Source organism: Mus caroli, unplaced genomic scaffold, assembly GCF_978045245.1.
Source record: "Mus caroli unplaced genomic scaffold, Mus_caroli_1 scaffold_8, whole genome shotgun sequence".
Lineage (NCBI taxonomy): Eukaryota > Metazoa > Chordata > Mammalia > Rodentia > Muridae > Mus > Mus caroli.
The window spans coordinates 6496454-6511778 of NW_028227263.1; the positions used below are offsets into that span (position 1 = coordinate 6496454).

General features: G+C 50.8%; 1 protein-coding gene across 3 annotated transcripts in view; it reads left to right on the forward strand.

The window, feature by feature from the left end:
* Stk32c (serine/threonine kinase 32C) overlaps positions 1-15325 on the forward strand; it is an 81053-nt gene that overhangs the window by 47025 nt on the left and 18703 nt on the right. For 2 of the 3 annotated variants that reach the window (XM_021167932.3, XM_085841193.1), the window contains exon 2: positions 233-288. The exons of the other annotated variant lie outside the window; for it this stretch is intronic. In XM_021167932.3, the coding sequence (XP_021023591.1) occupies positions 233-288 (56 nt within the window). The remainder of the gene's footprint in view (positions 1-232; positions 289-15325) is intronic. 3 annotated transcript variants of the gene reach the window in all.

Here is a 15325-nt window from a genome sequence, read left to right on the forward strand (position 1 = left end):
ACACATTTCCCAACCCATAGTAATCCTACAAGGAGGGTCTGAGCCATCCTTTGCACAGCTGAAGTTCACCCAGAGACAGGCTCAGCCCTTCAGGAGAGGGGTCAAGTGGATGGATCTCTGGTGGACTGCAGAATTGTTAAGCAGATGCAAGCTTCTTAAGGTGCCAGCTTCTTGTGCCTGGGACAGAGCCTTTCCACTGCCTTACCTGGTGTCTCTTTGCTTCATTCCACAGTGAACTTTGACCACTTCCAGATTCTGAGAGCAATTGGGAAAGGCAGCTTTGGCAAGGTAAGGAAGAGTCTCTGGGTGGGCCAGCGGAGGGTGGGGGACATATGGGACCACGGAGTCACATCTGGATTTACTCCATTCCTCCTCAGAGAAGCTACTCCCGTCACTAGGGCAAAAAGCCCAGAACTACCAGGGAGGAAGTGGGGGTTCTAGGTCTTCAGGGGTTGCCCTCAACTTAGCCCTCCTCCACCTTCCAGGCAGAGTCTCTGGGCTCTCAGCTCAGCCGACAACAGAGTGTGGTCTGGCTTAGTTCTGTAGAACCTGGGTCACCCTGTAAGGGGTTCTGTGTTCCAACCTGCACCCTCTCACAATACTGTAGCCATCTTGCAATCTGAGGGATTTCCTCAATAAGTCTTAGAAGGCTGCATCTTGCAGCCAGCTTCCCAAGATTCAGGAGCTACTGTGACATTTCATGGACCTGCTAGCTGAAACATCAGTTCAGGCTACACACTGTAGTGCAGAGGCCAGGTTATATCTGTGTAGCTTCCTTAGGTTCAAGGTGACAAGACCCAGTGTGTCTGCCCAGCATTCTTCCTCCCAGACCAAGCTGGAGGGGAGGCTCTTGCCCCTCAAGCAGGCGCCCTGTGGAGCCTGTCTCCACTTGTCTTTTCTCTCTTGGCCAGATCTAACTTCCTGATTGCTGCCTTGTGGTAGCTACAGATTGGGGGTAATTATAACTCAAAGAGGTTTAACAAGAGCTCTGAAAAGGCTGGAATTAGCCCTCGGCTTCTGCAGCGTGATGTGCTGTGGATGGACCCCTCCTGAACAGAGGTTTGTGTTCAGCTGTCCGGGCACTTCCCTCCCCTCTAGCCTCACAGCTGTCTGCGCACTGTGCACTGTGTCTATTTAGGCTCCGAAAGCCTTCTCTAAAGAGATTGTGCCGCCACCAGAGTACAAAGCACAGGGTGATTGAGGGCGATTAATTGCCTCTACTTCATTGTATCACAAAGGATGGCTGTTCTGGTTGCTGAAGCCTGGGGTGAATTAAGTCAAAGCAGATGAGCGCTTAGCACAGTGTTGAAAACAAACCACAGGGAGGCGTCTCTAACGTCCTCTGGGGCTCAGAGGCTCCTACAGGCCAACTGCTTTGAGTCTGTAAGGATGGTTAGCCTGAGTCCAGTTGAAACTCCTCTGTGTGGATGTTGCCAGGGCTGTGGAAGGAGCAGGCAAGAGGGACAGGCAGGTGGGGTTTGTGGAGTAGTGGAGAACAGCAGCTGGAGATAGGATTAGGAGAGTAGCTGATACTAGTAGGTACCTTGATCAGGAGGCACTCAGAACCTAGGTCTGAAGAGGGCTGTGTTGTAACAGTCCAGTCTGAAGACCACCATTAGTGGACTAGGCTGGTTGGTTTCAGGCAGCGGAAAGGGTAGGTGCTGTTTTCTGGGGATATTTTTATTTCATTCCCCTGGAAGCTTTTAGGGTACCCCTTACCCAACCCTTCCCAACCCTTCCTGTATTTATGGTCACTCCTCCGCTCCTTCAGGGGTATCCCTGATCCTCAAGAGGGCATCTGGCACATCCGACCTTATGTCAAGTTTGCAGAAACCCAGTCCTATGGCTTCTCTGACCAAATCTTGTCTTTGAGAACTGTTGAGCGGACGCAGGCTGCTGTTGGGTTGGGGAGACAGGCTTATCATCTAAAACGGTGAGTGGCACAGTTGGGACACTCCTTCCCAATCCAAATTAGCTGCCTAGTTCGGTTACCAGGAGTCTTAGGCTGTGGCTGCCTGGTGGGTATTTGAGAGAGTCAACACCTCACAGGTTGGGTTCTGTCCTTACTATTCACAATGGTCACAGTGCTGAACCCAGACAGGAAGGAGTGGGGGCCTGGAAAGGAAGCTGGGCTTCTGGTAGGCCTGAGAATTTATCTCCCTATAAGCTGTGTCTCAGAGGCTGTGTTCCTTGCAGACAACTCTTCCTATAGGTGAGACAGACAAAGCCCCCCAAAGCCCTGCTGTGTGCAAGGCAGTGGCAGAATAGGTGCATCTGAGACCAATGCTTCCAGTTAATGTTCCTTTAACCCACGGCTGCTTCCAATAGGGGAAGTGACTCTTGGAGATGGGCTGTACAAATTTGTTATAACTAGTCCTTGATTCTTTTCCCAATTCCCCCAAACCTAGTAAACCACATATAATGTTGGTCATTATGCAACTGTTTTAGATGCACACACAGTCCCATGTCACCATGGTCATGTTATTATGTGACAGATTTCAGTTACTTTGTAAAAACTAGAGCCATCCCTGTTAAGGGATGACTCTCTCTTGCCCCCTTTCTGGGCCCTAGCAGCAGAATTCTGCTTTCTGCCCAGGACACCTTGCCTTGGTTATTTCTAGCTGCTATGACGGAAGCACCACATACTGGATGCTGGAGCAATAAATATCTCTAGTCGTTACTGATGCTGGAAGTTCAAAATGGAGACAGTTATGATGCCAGGTGGAGGCTGACTTCCTGGCAGTGCCCCTCCGATGGTGGAAAGAGGTCAGAGTTCCCTGGGTTCCGTATCAGGACATGAGTTCTCCTGCCCTCAGGATTTGCTACTAACACCTTAATACAGGAACCTGGGAGGGGCACGAGCATTAAATATGGTATAGGAAGTGAAATTGTGGAAAATGTGCCTTTGTTTCTGGTTGGGTCTATGTAGCAAAATATCCTTAAAGTTTGTCTGAGTCAGAATCTCCTCCCCCTGAAGGTGGAGCAATCCTACTGACCTGTATACAGTACTTTTCCCATTGAGGGACTCTTGGCTTGCTTCCACAGATCAGCCATTGTGCATCCTGCTGTTGCTATGAGCATGAGTGTACAATGGTCTCTTGGTCTTCCTGCTTTAAATTCTGTTGCTCAGAGGTGGAATTGCCACATCACAGAGTGATTTTGTGACTTTAGAGGAACTGCCAAGCTGTTTCTGCAAAGGCGGAGCCATGTCAAACCATATTACCGCCCCACCAAAGGGTACACCATTCCACATCCCTTGTCAGGGTTTGACTCCTGAGTCTGGATGTCCTCTATGGAGTGTAAGAGCGCTGGTCCAGGTGGGGATTTTAGTACCTTGGTTCACTTTGGGAAAATAACAGGCTTAGTCTGCTGTTTGGGCAGGAGTGTTCCTCCTCCCTAGGGCCTTATGGGCCTTGTTTCAATTTGGATAAGTCTCTCCACCCATCTTATCTCTTACCTCCCTACTGCCCTGTCACTCTCTGTTCCTCAGACTCCCCCTTCCTCTTTCTCTCTATCCCCAGGCCAATGCCAGCCATAGCTCACATACACAGAGGCTTCAGGGTGCTTCAACATAGTGATTTCTGGGGAAGGAAACCTAGCCCTTTTCTCCCCTACTCCAGTCCTGAGGTCTCATAAGCAGCTGGGTCTCACATTTTGACTGCAGAGCGCTCACAGAAGGAGTGATGGAGTCGTTGTGTGGAAAAGGAAGGGATGCACACTAATAGAAAGGCTCAGGCCCAAACACACAGTCACCTTCTTTTAAGCTTATAGAACTTAAAGAGCTAGGTGTGAAATGCCTTTGACAGAGTCCCTAACCACTCCAGGAGTTCTGTCCCTGCTGAGTCCTCAAATCCTTAGACAACTCCAGGGGAGACCTGGGGAAGATCATCTACAGATGCAGATGCACAATTTGGGGGGCTTTGGGCTGGTATGCAGCTGGGCCAGGGTCCTCTTGCCCCTTCCTGACAGATCTGTTAACATGGCCCCCAGTAGTGACACCTTGCCTCTGCCCAGCATTTCAGAGACAAGGCACCACAGTGGTTGCCATGGCAACCTCTCAGTGGCTGCATCCTGCCAGGAGTATTGTGGGACATCACTGGGCCTATGGTTCACTAGCTCTGTCTGTGGAGAACCTGGTTCTCAGATGTTCCACACAGCAGCAGGAGACCAGACATAGCCACAGAGAGCTCAGAGATGCCTACCTTCTGCGATATGACTGCTGGGATGATTAATGCTAAATCATGGGGTCCAGGGTCACCCCTGGGGCTGCTGGAGCCAGTTTTCCCTGCAGCTAATGTGGATCACCCAAGATACCAGGATGAGAGGCAGCCTGTGTCAGCTCAGCCGGGCAGGTGCTCCTCGTTCTGTGCTCTGTGCTCCTTGTTCTTAGCCAGTGGACTCTGATACCAGCCGGATAGAGGGTCATGTTCTGACCTTTGATGCTTATATCAATGTCAAGCGACTTTCTTACCTTTAACATTATCTCCACCATTTTCTTCCAAGACATCCAGGCCATGAATCTTGAACTCTGGAGTTTTGCATCTCAAATATTTATACTGTAGCTGTCAGAGCCATTGCTCAGTAGACCCCATTATGGGATTAGCTGTCACAGTGTGGATAGCATCTATGAAAAGCGTCACTAGAGTAAGCTCAAGGTGGCCACTAGAGTTGTCAATAGCAGTGACAAGTCTCCAGATGCTGCCTGGTGCTGCTGACCCTGGTCACAGCTGCTGTGCTCCCTGCAGGTGCCTGGGCTTTATTCTCGACAGCTTGTGAGCCTCCAGTCCTGCAGCACACAGGCTCTGGCTAAGGCATCTGCCTCGTCTCCTCTTACAGACATCCTGCCGAGTCTACCCCACCGGCAGAGGCTGATGAGACCTTACCAGGCCCAAGCAGATTTGGTGGAGGTCCAAGTGAGTCCCGTATGGGGTGGCCCAGCTGCAGGGTGCTTGCCCTCACCTGCCCACTGAAGAGCTCTGTCACTCAGGCCCAGACTGACTCTGGGGTGTAAATTTTGAATGAACTGTGGACTTTTCTGCCTGAGAAGTGGCCTTGGGACACTCAGTCTGCCTGATGTCTTTTGAACTTCCCTTCTGTGGGCCCCAAAGCACAGACCTCTGCAGAAGCCATCTGGGCCCTGCCCACACAGAGTGATTCTCCTTCAGTAGCCTTTCTCCATGAAAGTCAGGGCTGCTGGCTAGGGTGGCTTTGAAGAGGGGAAAATGCTGAAGATCAAATAAAAATCCACCCCTTCCAGGACTAGAGGTGAAAGAAACACTACAGGAGTCCTGAGCATAGCTACAGGGGCTTCCTCAAAAGTCCTGAAGGTCAGGAGGTGAGGCAGTGGCAGCTGCAGGAGGCTTATCAAGGGGGGGGGGGCTTAGTTCTCCAGAGAGCTGCTACACTCTGAGTTTTATGGGGTCACATGAACTACAGTACTATGGGCACCAAGGGTGCCATGGGATCTAGGGATGCTGTGGTCTTGGGCATCAGGAGCCTGTTGCAAGTCCCTCTTCTAACAGCTTGTTCTGGACTTGTCTCTGCTGCCACCATAGGATAAAGAAAGCCTGCTGGCCACCGCCCCACAGAGCCACCATGCAGCAGAGCATTTATCACATGTTCCTAAGTGGGCCAAAACACGATGTGAATGTGCCAGGCTTGCCTCTCAGGGTCAGCCAGGCAGCGCTGGTGCCTTAAAAATAGCTGTTTCCCTTGCAACAGACTTGGGTGGAGAGCTCTTGCTTTCTTCCCTGCATAGACGTAGGAAGGCCACCTGTCATCTCCCTGGCATCCTTGATCCCTGGGTGGCTTTGACTTGGGAGGACCGAGCGAGGGTGTTCAGCTGAGGGTGGTCCTGCTGACAGCCAGGAGCAGGATGGCTGCCCCCTGCTCGTTGGACTTGGAGGAGCTCCCCTTGCTGGTGAAGCACATGGGGCTGGTGGACAAGGCTGTCCAAGATACAGGCCATGCTTAGGCTTCATAGGAGGCTATGACTGCCTTGCGTGACCTCTGCTCACCATGCACCTTGCTCCCTTCTCTGCCTGTACACTCCAAAGACACCTGTCCTGAGTCATCAGCTGATCTGTGTGTCACCCCCTGTGGGAGCCGCATACCTTGCGATACTTCACAAGTTTCTACGTCTTAGACAACAGGGCAAGTGTTGACCCTTACCAGGGAAGGCTGTTCTATCCTCAGCCTGGGGTTCCAGGCCCTCACACAGAGCAGAGCGCAGTGCTAGTGCTGAGTGCACCCCTCCACTGACCACTGTGAACAGCAGCTTTCAGTTCATCCTGAGCCACTGAAGTCCACAGCTCAAAAACCAGAGGGAAGACGTACAATGGCCTATGATGTGCCTGACCACCCTGTGAAAACCAAGTCTCTTCCTTGTCCTTCTCTTGAATTAAACTGAATCACAGAAAGCAGTCCACCGTGTCTTTGTGCTTCAGTTGTTGTCTTCAAAACCCATGGATGGTTGTCTTAAACATGGCTACAGAACTTTTCCACACCTAAAATAGTCGACAGTGTGGTCATATGAGCACTAGTCAGATTCAGGGCTTTCCTGATGGCCTTGCGGCTGTTATTATTGCTACTGCTCTGAATCTGGTTGACAGTGAGGCTGTACAGGAGTGGTTGGGTCCCCTTGCTCTGTCTCTGCCCCTCCTTCCCCTGCCGTGTGATTTGATTGAGGCCCAGGCTGCTTTGTCCTGAGGGACCCTATTCTGTGAGCTCTTCTCCATCTCTGCATAGTCTTTATCAGATCATCTGTGACCGAAGCAAGGCTTCATCATCAGAGAGCCATACTTCTGCCTGAGACCCGTGTGCGGCTAACTTTGTCAGCGGCTGTCCAGGGCTGCTTACCACTTGTATATTGCAGCCTGGTGGGGGCTGGATTGCATTCTTTCTGGACACTCTGGCGTAGAGTTCATCTCAGATCTGCCTCCCAGGTCTAGAGGTGTTTCTCACTCTGGCTAGTGGTCTCACTGCCACTCAGGCCTCTTGTTTCTGTCTTGTGTTTCCTCTCTGACTTGTCCCCCCCCCCGCCCCGCCTCCATCACTGTCTTTTAAGGACCATAGGGCAGCATCCGATGCCCTCAGTCCAGGATGATGTCTTCCTCTCAAAGTCAACATCACAGCTGCAAAGTCCCTTTTCCATGCATATCTACAGATTCCAGAATTCGGTCATGTGTGTCTCTAGAGGACATCATTTTTGCCAGCCATTCATGTTGTTATTTGTTGTTATATTTAAAGGTGTGCCAACAAGTCCCGCTGTCCTTATGTCTCCTGCTTTAGCCATGCCTGCATGCTTCTGCAGTATGCCTTGGGGTTAGTTCCTAGAAGTGGAGTGTGTGGGCAGGAGGGTGGTGAACACGACTTGTGCTAGAGATTGCCAAGTCCCCCTGCATCAGGGTGTCACCATTGTTTTCCACGGGGCGTCTGCCATAGGGCGTGCTGCCAGATGCTTGGAGTTTTGCCAGCCTAACAGACAAGGCACAGCAACTCGGCTAGCCTGGCCTTGCACTTCTCTTGTGGTAGTCTAACTTGCCTATTTTATTATTTTTATTTTTCTCTTTAGTTGGTATTTCTGTTTGTTTCTAGAGTGCAATGTCTATTAGGAATAACAACCTTTATTTCTGTCCTTAAGTTGCAAATATTTTCTGTCTGTCTACCAAGTTTGTTTATACACCGTTTCCTATGCATATTGTTTTCTTTTATGCAGCTATTTTGTTTAATCGATCATTTTCTAAGTTGATTTTGGATTTCAGAGCTGCAGAACTTTGTCCGTACTTCCATTCAGAGACATCTTCGTGTTTTCTTCTGTTGCTTCCAGGTTTTAGGATAAAACACATAACCCGGAGCTCATTCTGGCTTGTAGTGTCAGGCCAGGATCAACTTTTCATGCCACAACTTGGTTGATGTTGATAACATCACTTATTAAAAAATCTTAAGTCTGAGAAGCCGCTGTAATGGCGAAAGAAGTATCTTTGTGTAGTTTGGTCTGTTTCATGATTTTTCTGTTCTGTTCCACTGGCCTGCTTGTCTCTCCCCATATTGCTGTCATGCTTATGAGACAACCCCTTGGTGTGCAGGGAAAACCCACTTGCAATGGGCACAGCGACATCCCATGGGCTGGAGATGCAGACTAAATTTAAAGGCGAGGAAAAGGAGAAAAAGAGCCAAGGACCAGCATTCATCATGCTTCTTGATTCTACCCGATATGGGCGTCCCCGGCTTAGGTGTCTGCTACCATGGCCTCTGTCCTACCTTCCCCGCCATAATGAACTGTGCCTTATTAATCTCTGAGCCGAAACAAATCTTTCAGTCCCGGAGCTGCTTCTGTCAGGTAACCCATTACAGTAACGAGAAGTGACTGACACACTGGGACATCCAAAGCTTTAGTTTCATCAACTGCTGCCCAGAGAGCAGTGCTTAGAGCTGAGAAAACCAAGTCTTTGTCCCACCTGCTCCTCTCCTCTTTGCGTGTGTCCCTCTCCTCATCACACGACGCAGTGGTACCTCCTCAAGGACAAATATTCCCCTGAAGTAAGTCTCTGAGGGACAGAGGTTAGGGGGACAGTAAGGGAGGGTCAAAAGCAGACATAGAGTTGAGGGAGATGGTCTAGATGGAGGACAGGTGCAGGCCACATTATCTCACTAGAGAGCTGATCAGGAAGGGGCTCGGGACGGGACTCACAACCTCTTGAGAGAAGCAGGATACTAGTGTGGTCTCTGCTGCTCTGCCAGGGACACCTGTGAGTAGTCTGAGCATCCTTCTCTGTTCTATCCTTTGCTCTGCTGTGCTTCTGCATGAGACGCCTGGTTCTCTGTTCAGGTACACTGTTCTTATTGTACATTACCCAGGCAACCCTCTCCCAAGGTCAACTCTCTGGTAGCCACATACACCTCCAGACCCCATCCTGTACTTTTGTTTCTGTTTTTTTGTCTTGGTTTTGTTTTGTTTTTTGTGCTGCTGGCGCTGCCCACCAACAGAGTCCTGGGGAAGGCAGGATCCTTCCCTGATGCCCTGTGGTCCAGGTTTGCCTTCCCTGGGCTCCGCTACTCGCAGGAGGTACATTCATTATGGTATTCAGGGGCTTTGAGTACCTGTTGTCAGCTCTTTGCCTTCTGGGGAACAAAAAAAATGACTTGGAAAGAAAAAGAGCTTGTGGTGAATCACTTAAGTCTGCACGATGTGTAAACAGCACTCAATTAGAATGGCACTTACACCGCCATTAGCCACCAGCTTACGCCAGGTTGAGCAGTGGCAATTTGAAGGGTGCCCTGCAGACCAGGAGCAGCAGGGCTCAACTCCTCTGAGATCTGATCCCACTTCCTCTTTGTAAGTGGATTACTGAGGAAGTGGCCCAGAAAGCCCCGACCAACTTCCTTTAGGGAGACAGTTCATTGGGACCTGTGGCTAAGGCTTAGGTAGAAAAGGCCCTGTCTCAAAGCATTGCTCTCTCAGACCTGCCTCTCAAATCAGGGCAGCATAAACCCCCTTCTTGGAGCCTCTCTGAGGGCGCTGGCGTTGGAGGCCAGCAGAACCAGGCTTTTGCAGCTGACCTGTTCGTTAGTTGAAACTCAGCTCTGTCCCTTGTAGCTGTGGGTGTGTCCAGAGTCCAGAGCTCTGCAGTGACATGACCAAGCCAGCCTGGGTGGGAAGACAGTAAAGGTTAGGATGACTAAGGAGAAGGACTATGAGCCAGATTGGGAGAGAGAGAAGATGTCCAGGTGAGGCTGTAGTACAGGGTTAGGCCAAGGTCTCTGCTCCTCAGGGCGCCTGTGTATCCATGACAGATGTGCTCGGGATGGCATGCCATTTGACTTCTTGGGACTGCAACAATGACCCACCACATGCCAACTCCAAACAGGCACCCCCTTGTACTCTTTAGAGACTGAGGTCTGATATGGGAACAGGACTGGCTGTTCCTGCAGGTGAGAGAGAAAGGCATTTTGAGGCTCCTGGACTCTGGCTCCTGGAGGCTGCAGCAGTCTCCATGATCTTTAGCAATCGTTGGCTTGTGGCTGTCTGCCACTGTGGCCAGGGTCAGTATCTTCGCATCCATCCCCTCTCCACGTGACCTTGTTCCTTATTCCTTCCTATACTTTTATTCCCGTCTTCTGCGAGGACATCTGACATTGATTTAGGGTCCACCCATGACCTCCAGGACGTCAGCTTGGTCCTGTTCTTGGAGACCATCACCATAACTGAGCTAACGTTAGACGTAGGGATCAAGAACGCAATGCAACAACCCAGGAACCCCACATCTGCCTGCTGCTCCCTTTGTTTCTCTGTGGCTCTGTAGCTAGTAGCAGCTCCTAGTGGTTCATTGTAGTGGGAAAATTATAGAGTCGCCTTGGCAATGGCTGTGGGGTTTCTGCACTGAGTTAGGGAAGGTTTTTTTTGTTTTGTTTTTTTTTTCCCTAGAGATCCTGGAGACAAGGCCTGTGGCATGTGTGGGCTGCACAACTGACCTCAGGAGGATGGGGAATTATGCAGGCAGTTTTTATAGGGGAGCCACGCAAGGGACAGAATCACCTAGGGCTCTGCGCCTGCTAGGCAGAGACGCCTCCCTCCCCTGCCCACAAAGGGGGGCCTTCCTTGGGGAGTTTGTCAGGCTGCTCACTTCTGCCTCAGAAGTAATTGGCCTTCTCTGCCTCCTGCTCAGAGTGAAGGTGTATTTGCAAGAGAAGGCCCCCAGCCCATGTTCTGACTGGCCAGGCCTGTGACCGACAGCCCCATAATTCTGCTCACTGGGAGCAGAATGAAGCGTCAGTCAGAGAAGGGCCTGGATCCAGGACCAGGTAGGCTGGGTGGCCTGCTGAGGCTGACACGTATTTTCATTCTGAAATTTTCAATAGACTTTTAAAATAATAATTTGAGGAAGGATTGTAGCTAGCTCAGGGGAAAAGAATCTGCGGCTCGACACTTGGCCATTGGTGCCTTCCCCGTCGTTGCCCGCTTTGACCTGCCAACCTCCTGCTAGCTTAGTCTTGGAGCAGAAGTGGCCTTTTCCTACCTTCAGGAGTCCTCTGTTCACACTCTTAATGTCTCAGCAGCCCCCACCCCTGCCTCCTACTCTTCCTGTCACATTCGTGGAATAGGGCAAAGGGATCTGTGTCATCCACTCACTGGAGCAGACCACTGAGGACCTGTGGTGAGTGACTGGGTCATGTTCTCCAGCACTCTCTACCCTCTAGTCACAGTCCACACGAGCCATCCCTCACAAGCCAGCAGAAGGGCTTCCTAGCAGCCTATGCTAAATGAACTGCAGCTGCTTTGTCTCCTGTATGCACCCTACACCACCACCCTGGAAAACTGGAGAAAGTGAGGGAAGCGTGAGTCTCAGAGAGGGGACCCCAGGGACACCTCAGACCCAGGCAAGTGTCTCCAGGGGCAACATGACTATCTTCACAGGTTCCTCTGTGATCCCAGAAACCACCCCCCCAAAGCTTTCCAGAATGTCTCAGGATGGGTTCCAGGTGCACAAGAGGGTGGCAGGGTGCATATGACACCTAAAAATGTCTTGGTGCAGAAGCTTTGGGGGCAGCTGTGAGGAAGCCTGAGGCAGGGAGGGACACCTCCAGCTTAGAGATGAAGCACAATGCTCCTTCCATTTCTCTGCTCCAACTGGATCCAATCTGCAGCCAATCTCATGACCAGAAAGCTGGGGCTGCAAGATCTAGGCCAGAGAGCCATATCTAAGGCTGGCAGGATAGGGGTCTAGTGTCCTGGATTAGCAGTCTTGATAGGAAACCCTGCAAAGCATCTCTCCCCACACTGCAGAGGGCTGAGTTGACAAATGAGCACCCAGCCCTTGCATCTGTGCCTGAAGGCCATGCCTCCTGCAGGGACTGCTGTCACCAGCAGAGAAACAGAAGACAGGAAGGCGAGGTCCCTGGGCCTCCTTGGTGGTCGCTGGTGCCTGGAAGCTCTGAGTCACAATCTTCTTTTAAAGACACCCAAAGCCAGAGATGTCATAAGCTCCTCTACAGGTGCTGTCCCCAAAATGAAATTTCCTGCTGCCCAGGAGATAGTGGGTTCTACTGACCTGACCCATGTGCCAAGGGGAGGGACCCCATGAAAGCACAGGGCCTCTGGATAGAGCTGAGACCAAGAAAGGCTGCAGGGTGGTGGAGGTGAGGGTCACTACTTGGGAAGTGTGCAAGACAGTGAGCTGTCTAGGTGGTCTGACCGAAAGCTACCGGCATCACATAGCTACTGACCTGTAAAGAAGCAACCAGATGCAGGTAGGAGGATTAAACAGGAGCATACACGTGCAGTCTACACAGTTCTCTTAGTCTGCTCTTGGGTTCTGAGTAAGGATGTTGCTTTCCTTTCAGTTTAGGGAAGGAATTTCAGCTCTTGCTCTTAGGAGACAGGATGGTCAGCTACTGGCTTATGCCTGTTCATACAGGTACTTTTAATTCGAAATAGTCAGTGTGCCAGTGTGGCATAGTTTTAACCCCTTCATTAATCTTGATGTCACTGTGCTCAGTCACAACTCCATGCTTGACCTGTGGGCAGGGCTCCTGAATGGACGGATGTTGTACAACAGCCAACAGTGGCTGACTTGGCCTGACTACCTGTTCTACACTGAGCTGAGCTGCGCAGCGGCTACCCCATTCCAGCCTATGAATTCATTCTGGGCACATCTGCTGGTCCTTCTCTGCAGCTGGACAGTTAGAATCATGGAGTGGGATTGGTGTCAAGGTCCATCCAGGTTCAGAAAGCCCAAGAGAACCAACTAGTCTGAGCGCCAGGCAGTTTTGCAGGGATCACCGTGGCCTGTGTGAGACCTGGCTGGGCTTGTGCCAGTGCTGGTTTTAGGATGGGTGGGCTCTGAGAAGTGGCCAGATGCTAATGAAGGGTTGTTGAGGCATTCTGAGGTTTTCCTTTTATTCTGGACCCTGGCCAGGAGCCTTTGAGTCAGTTCTACCTGTTGCCCCCTCCTGCAGCTTTCCTCCAGGACATTTGAATCTTCTAGCGAGAGGGCAGCTGGATCCTTCCCGGCAGCCCTCGGCAGGCTCTGAAGCCCTGAGAGCACGTGCAGAGTGTGCGGAAGCAGATGATTTGGCTTGAGTTGCGGCTGTGCTTATTCACGCACATTTGCATAGTTGCCGCTAGCCGAGATTTTCACCTTCTTTTTGTCAGCTTGATTTCTGGGTGATTGACTTAATTTGATAGTTCATGGAACACCTACAGGGACACAGAAAGGCAGGTTAAACTTGGCTGTCTGAAGCCCTCTTGGAAGACCATAGGTTTGTATCTTATATCCTAGACAGCCAGCTAGGGAGTCCTATGGCTTCTTGGACAAAACCTTTGAGCTTTCTCACCCTTTCTCTCTCTCTCTCTCTCCATCTCCCTCTCCCTCTTCCTCCCTCTTTCTCTTCTCTCATTCTCTCTCATTTTCTCTCTCCCTCCCTCTTTTCCTCCTTCCTTCCTTCCTCTTCCTTCTCCCTTCTCTGTCTGCCTTTTCCCTTTTCCCCTTCCTGCCTTTTTTCTTGTGTTTTAGTCTTGTGCAGCCTAGGCTAGCCTTGAACTTGCTATGTAGCTAAGGATGACATTAAATCTCTGCCTTCATCTTCTCAGTGCCGGGATAACAGGAATGCACTACCACATCCAGTGTTATGCAATGGACCAGGGCTTTGTGCATGTTAGACAATTGCTCTATTGGCCGAGTAAAAGCCCCACTTGACTTTTTTGATGTGAAAAGAAAGATTCAAGAAGGTTCTTTGCCACAACCCACCCTCAGACACAAGAACCATTCTCTAAATGAATGTTCCATATGGGTCCTGCAACCCCACACCTGCTCTTGCAGGTCTGCCCCCTCAAAGGGCAGTGCAGCGCTGAGATTGGGGCACAGGAGCATGGCCCCTGGAGGCAGGATCTGGTCCATCTTCCTGGGGCATCAGATCTAGCAGAGGAAGTTTCCAGGGGAGTTTTGCAAGGATCCTTTTGACCTGCATGGGGACTTGGCTGTTTTTGTGTCACTGGTGGCTTTAGGCTGAGGTATATAGACTCCTAGAGGCATTCGGATGTCCCCCTCCATACTCTGTTGGCATCGTGTCTCAGGCTCAACTCCCTTGGGCTTACAACGTCTGTGGGCAAGGTACTAAGTGTGCAGTGTTGCCTTGGAAACTGCATCTGTGGATACAGAGGTTGTGTCTCTGGATGACGGGAGACTATGTAGGAGGGCTCAGAACGGAGAAGCTGCTCAGTCAGTTCATCCACAGACCCTGAAGGCCAGAGTGCCAGACAGCCCTAACGTCACTGCCGTAGAGCAGGGTCCACAGAAGCACCACCAGCTGTCACCAGAACTGCACAGTCGTGTGACAGAAACCATAGCCAAGAAGAGTCTGTGCAGCTTCTCCATCCCAGCTGCCTTCATCCCATGGCTCACTTCTACCTTCTGTGCAGACTGAGCGTATCACTCTGTTGTTTATGCTGCATAGCTTAGTGCTCTTGCTTGCTGTCCCAGACTTGTTGCATGCCATTAAAAGTCCTGTCAGTGACTTCAGTGGTTGTGTGGCAGTCATGACGCTTATGGAGCTGTGCCAGGAGGTTAGAAGTCAGCTTGCATTACGGCGACCTAGAGACCTTTTACCATGTGTGCATTCTCAGGAAAAGGAATGTGAATTCCTTCAGGGTGGAACCAGAGATTTGATCTGAGGCCAGTGTCACTGAGGTATATGGCCAGCTCCAGGCTTTCTGGTGATACCTGGGAGTCTCACTCACTTTGAGACCCGGAATCATTCAGAACAGTGACCAGTGTTCCACGAAGACCTAGAGACCATAGTCTGTAGAAACCCTCAGCAATGGCTCTGATTGTGTGAGTCACCTGATCTCGGGTGACTTGGCAGTGGGCATGGGTGCTGGCTTTGCACCAGCTCTTATATCTTAACTTTCTGTTTCCTTTGGTGAATCTTTTGTCTCTCCCATCATCTGTTCCTCTCTGCTAAAGGATAGCAGTGTTGGTCTTTGGCCATGACAGTATATTGCTCACCAAGTGCCATGCCTTCAGGATTGTCCAGGAACCTCCTATCATGGACAGTCCTTGCTTGGTGGAAACAATGATCCTGTGGTGGATAGAGGCTTCCTGGATGCGCAGTTTTGTGCTAAGAGGGTTCTCTCCTTCGTTCCTATGATGTTTATCTTGAAACATGTCAACTTGATGAGGTCTGAAATCAACTAAGAGACGCACCTCTGGATGGGTCTGTGATGGCATTTCTAGGAAGCAGTGGACAGGAATTAGGACCAAACCACACCCCCAATCCCCAGCACAGTGAGCTACTTCCTCCGGCAAGGCTCTGCCTGTTAAAGCTT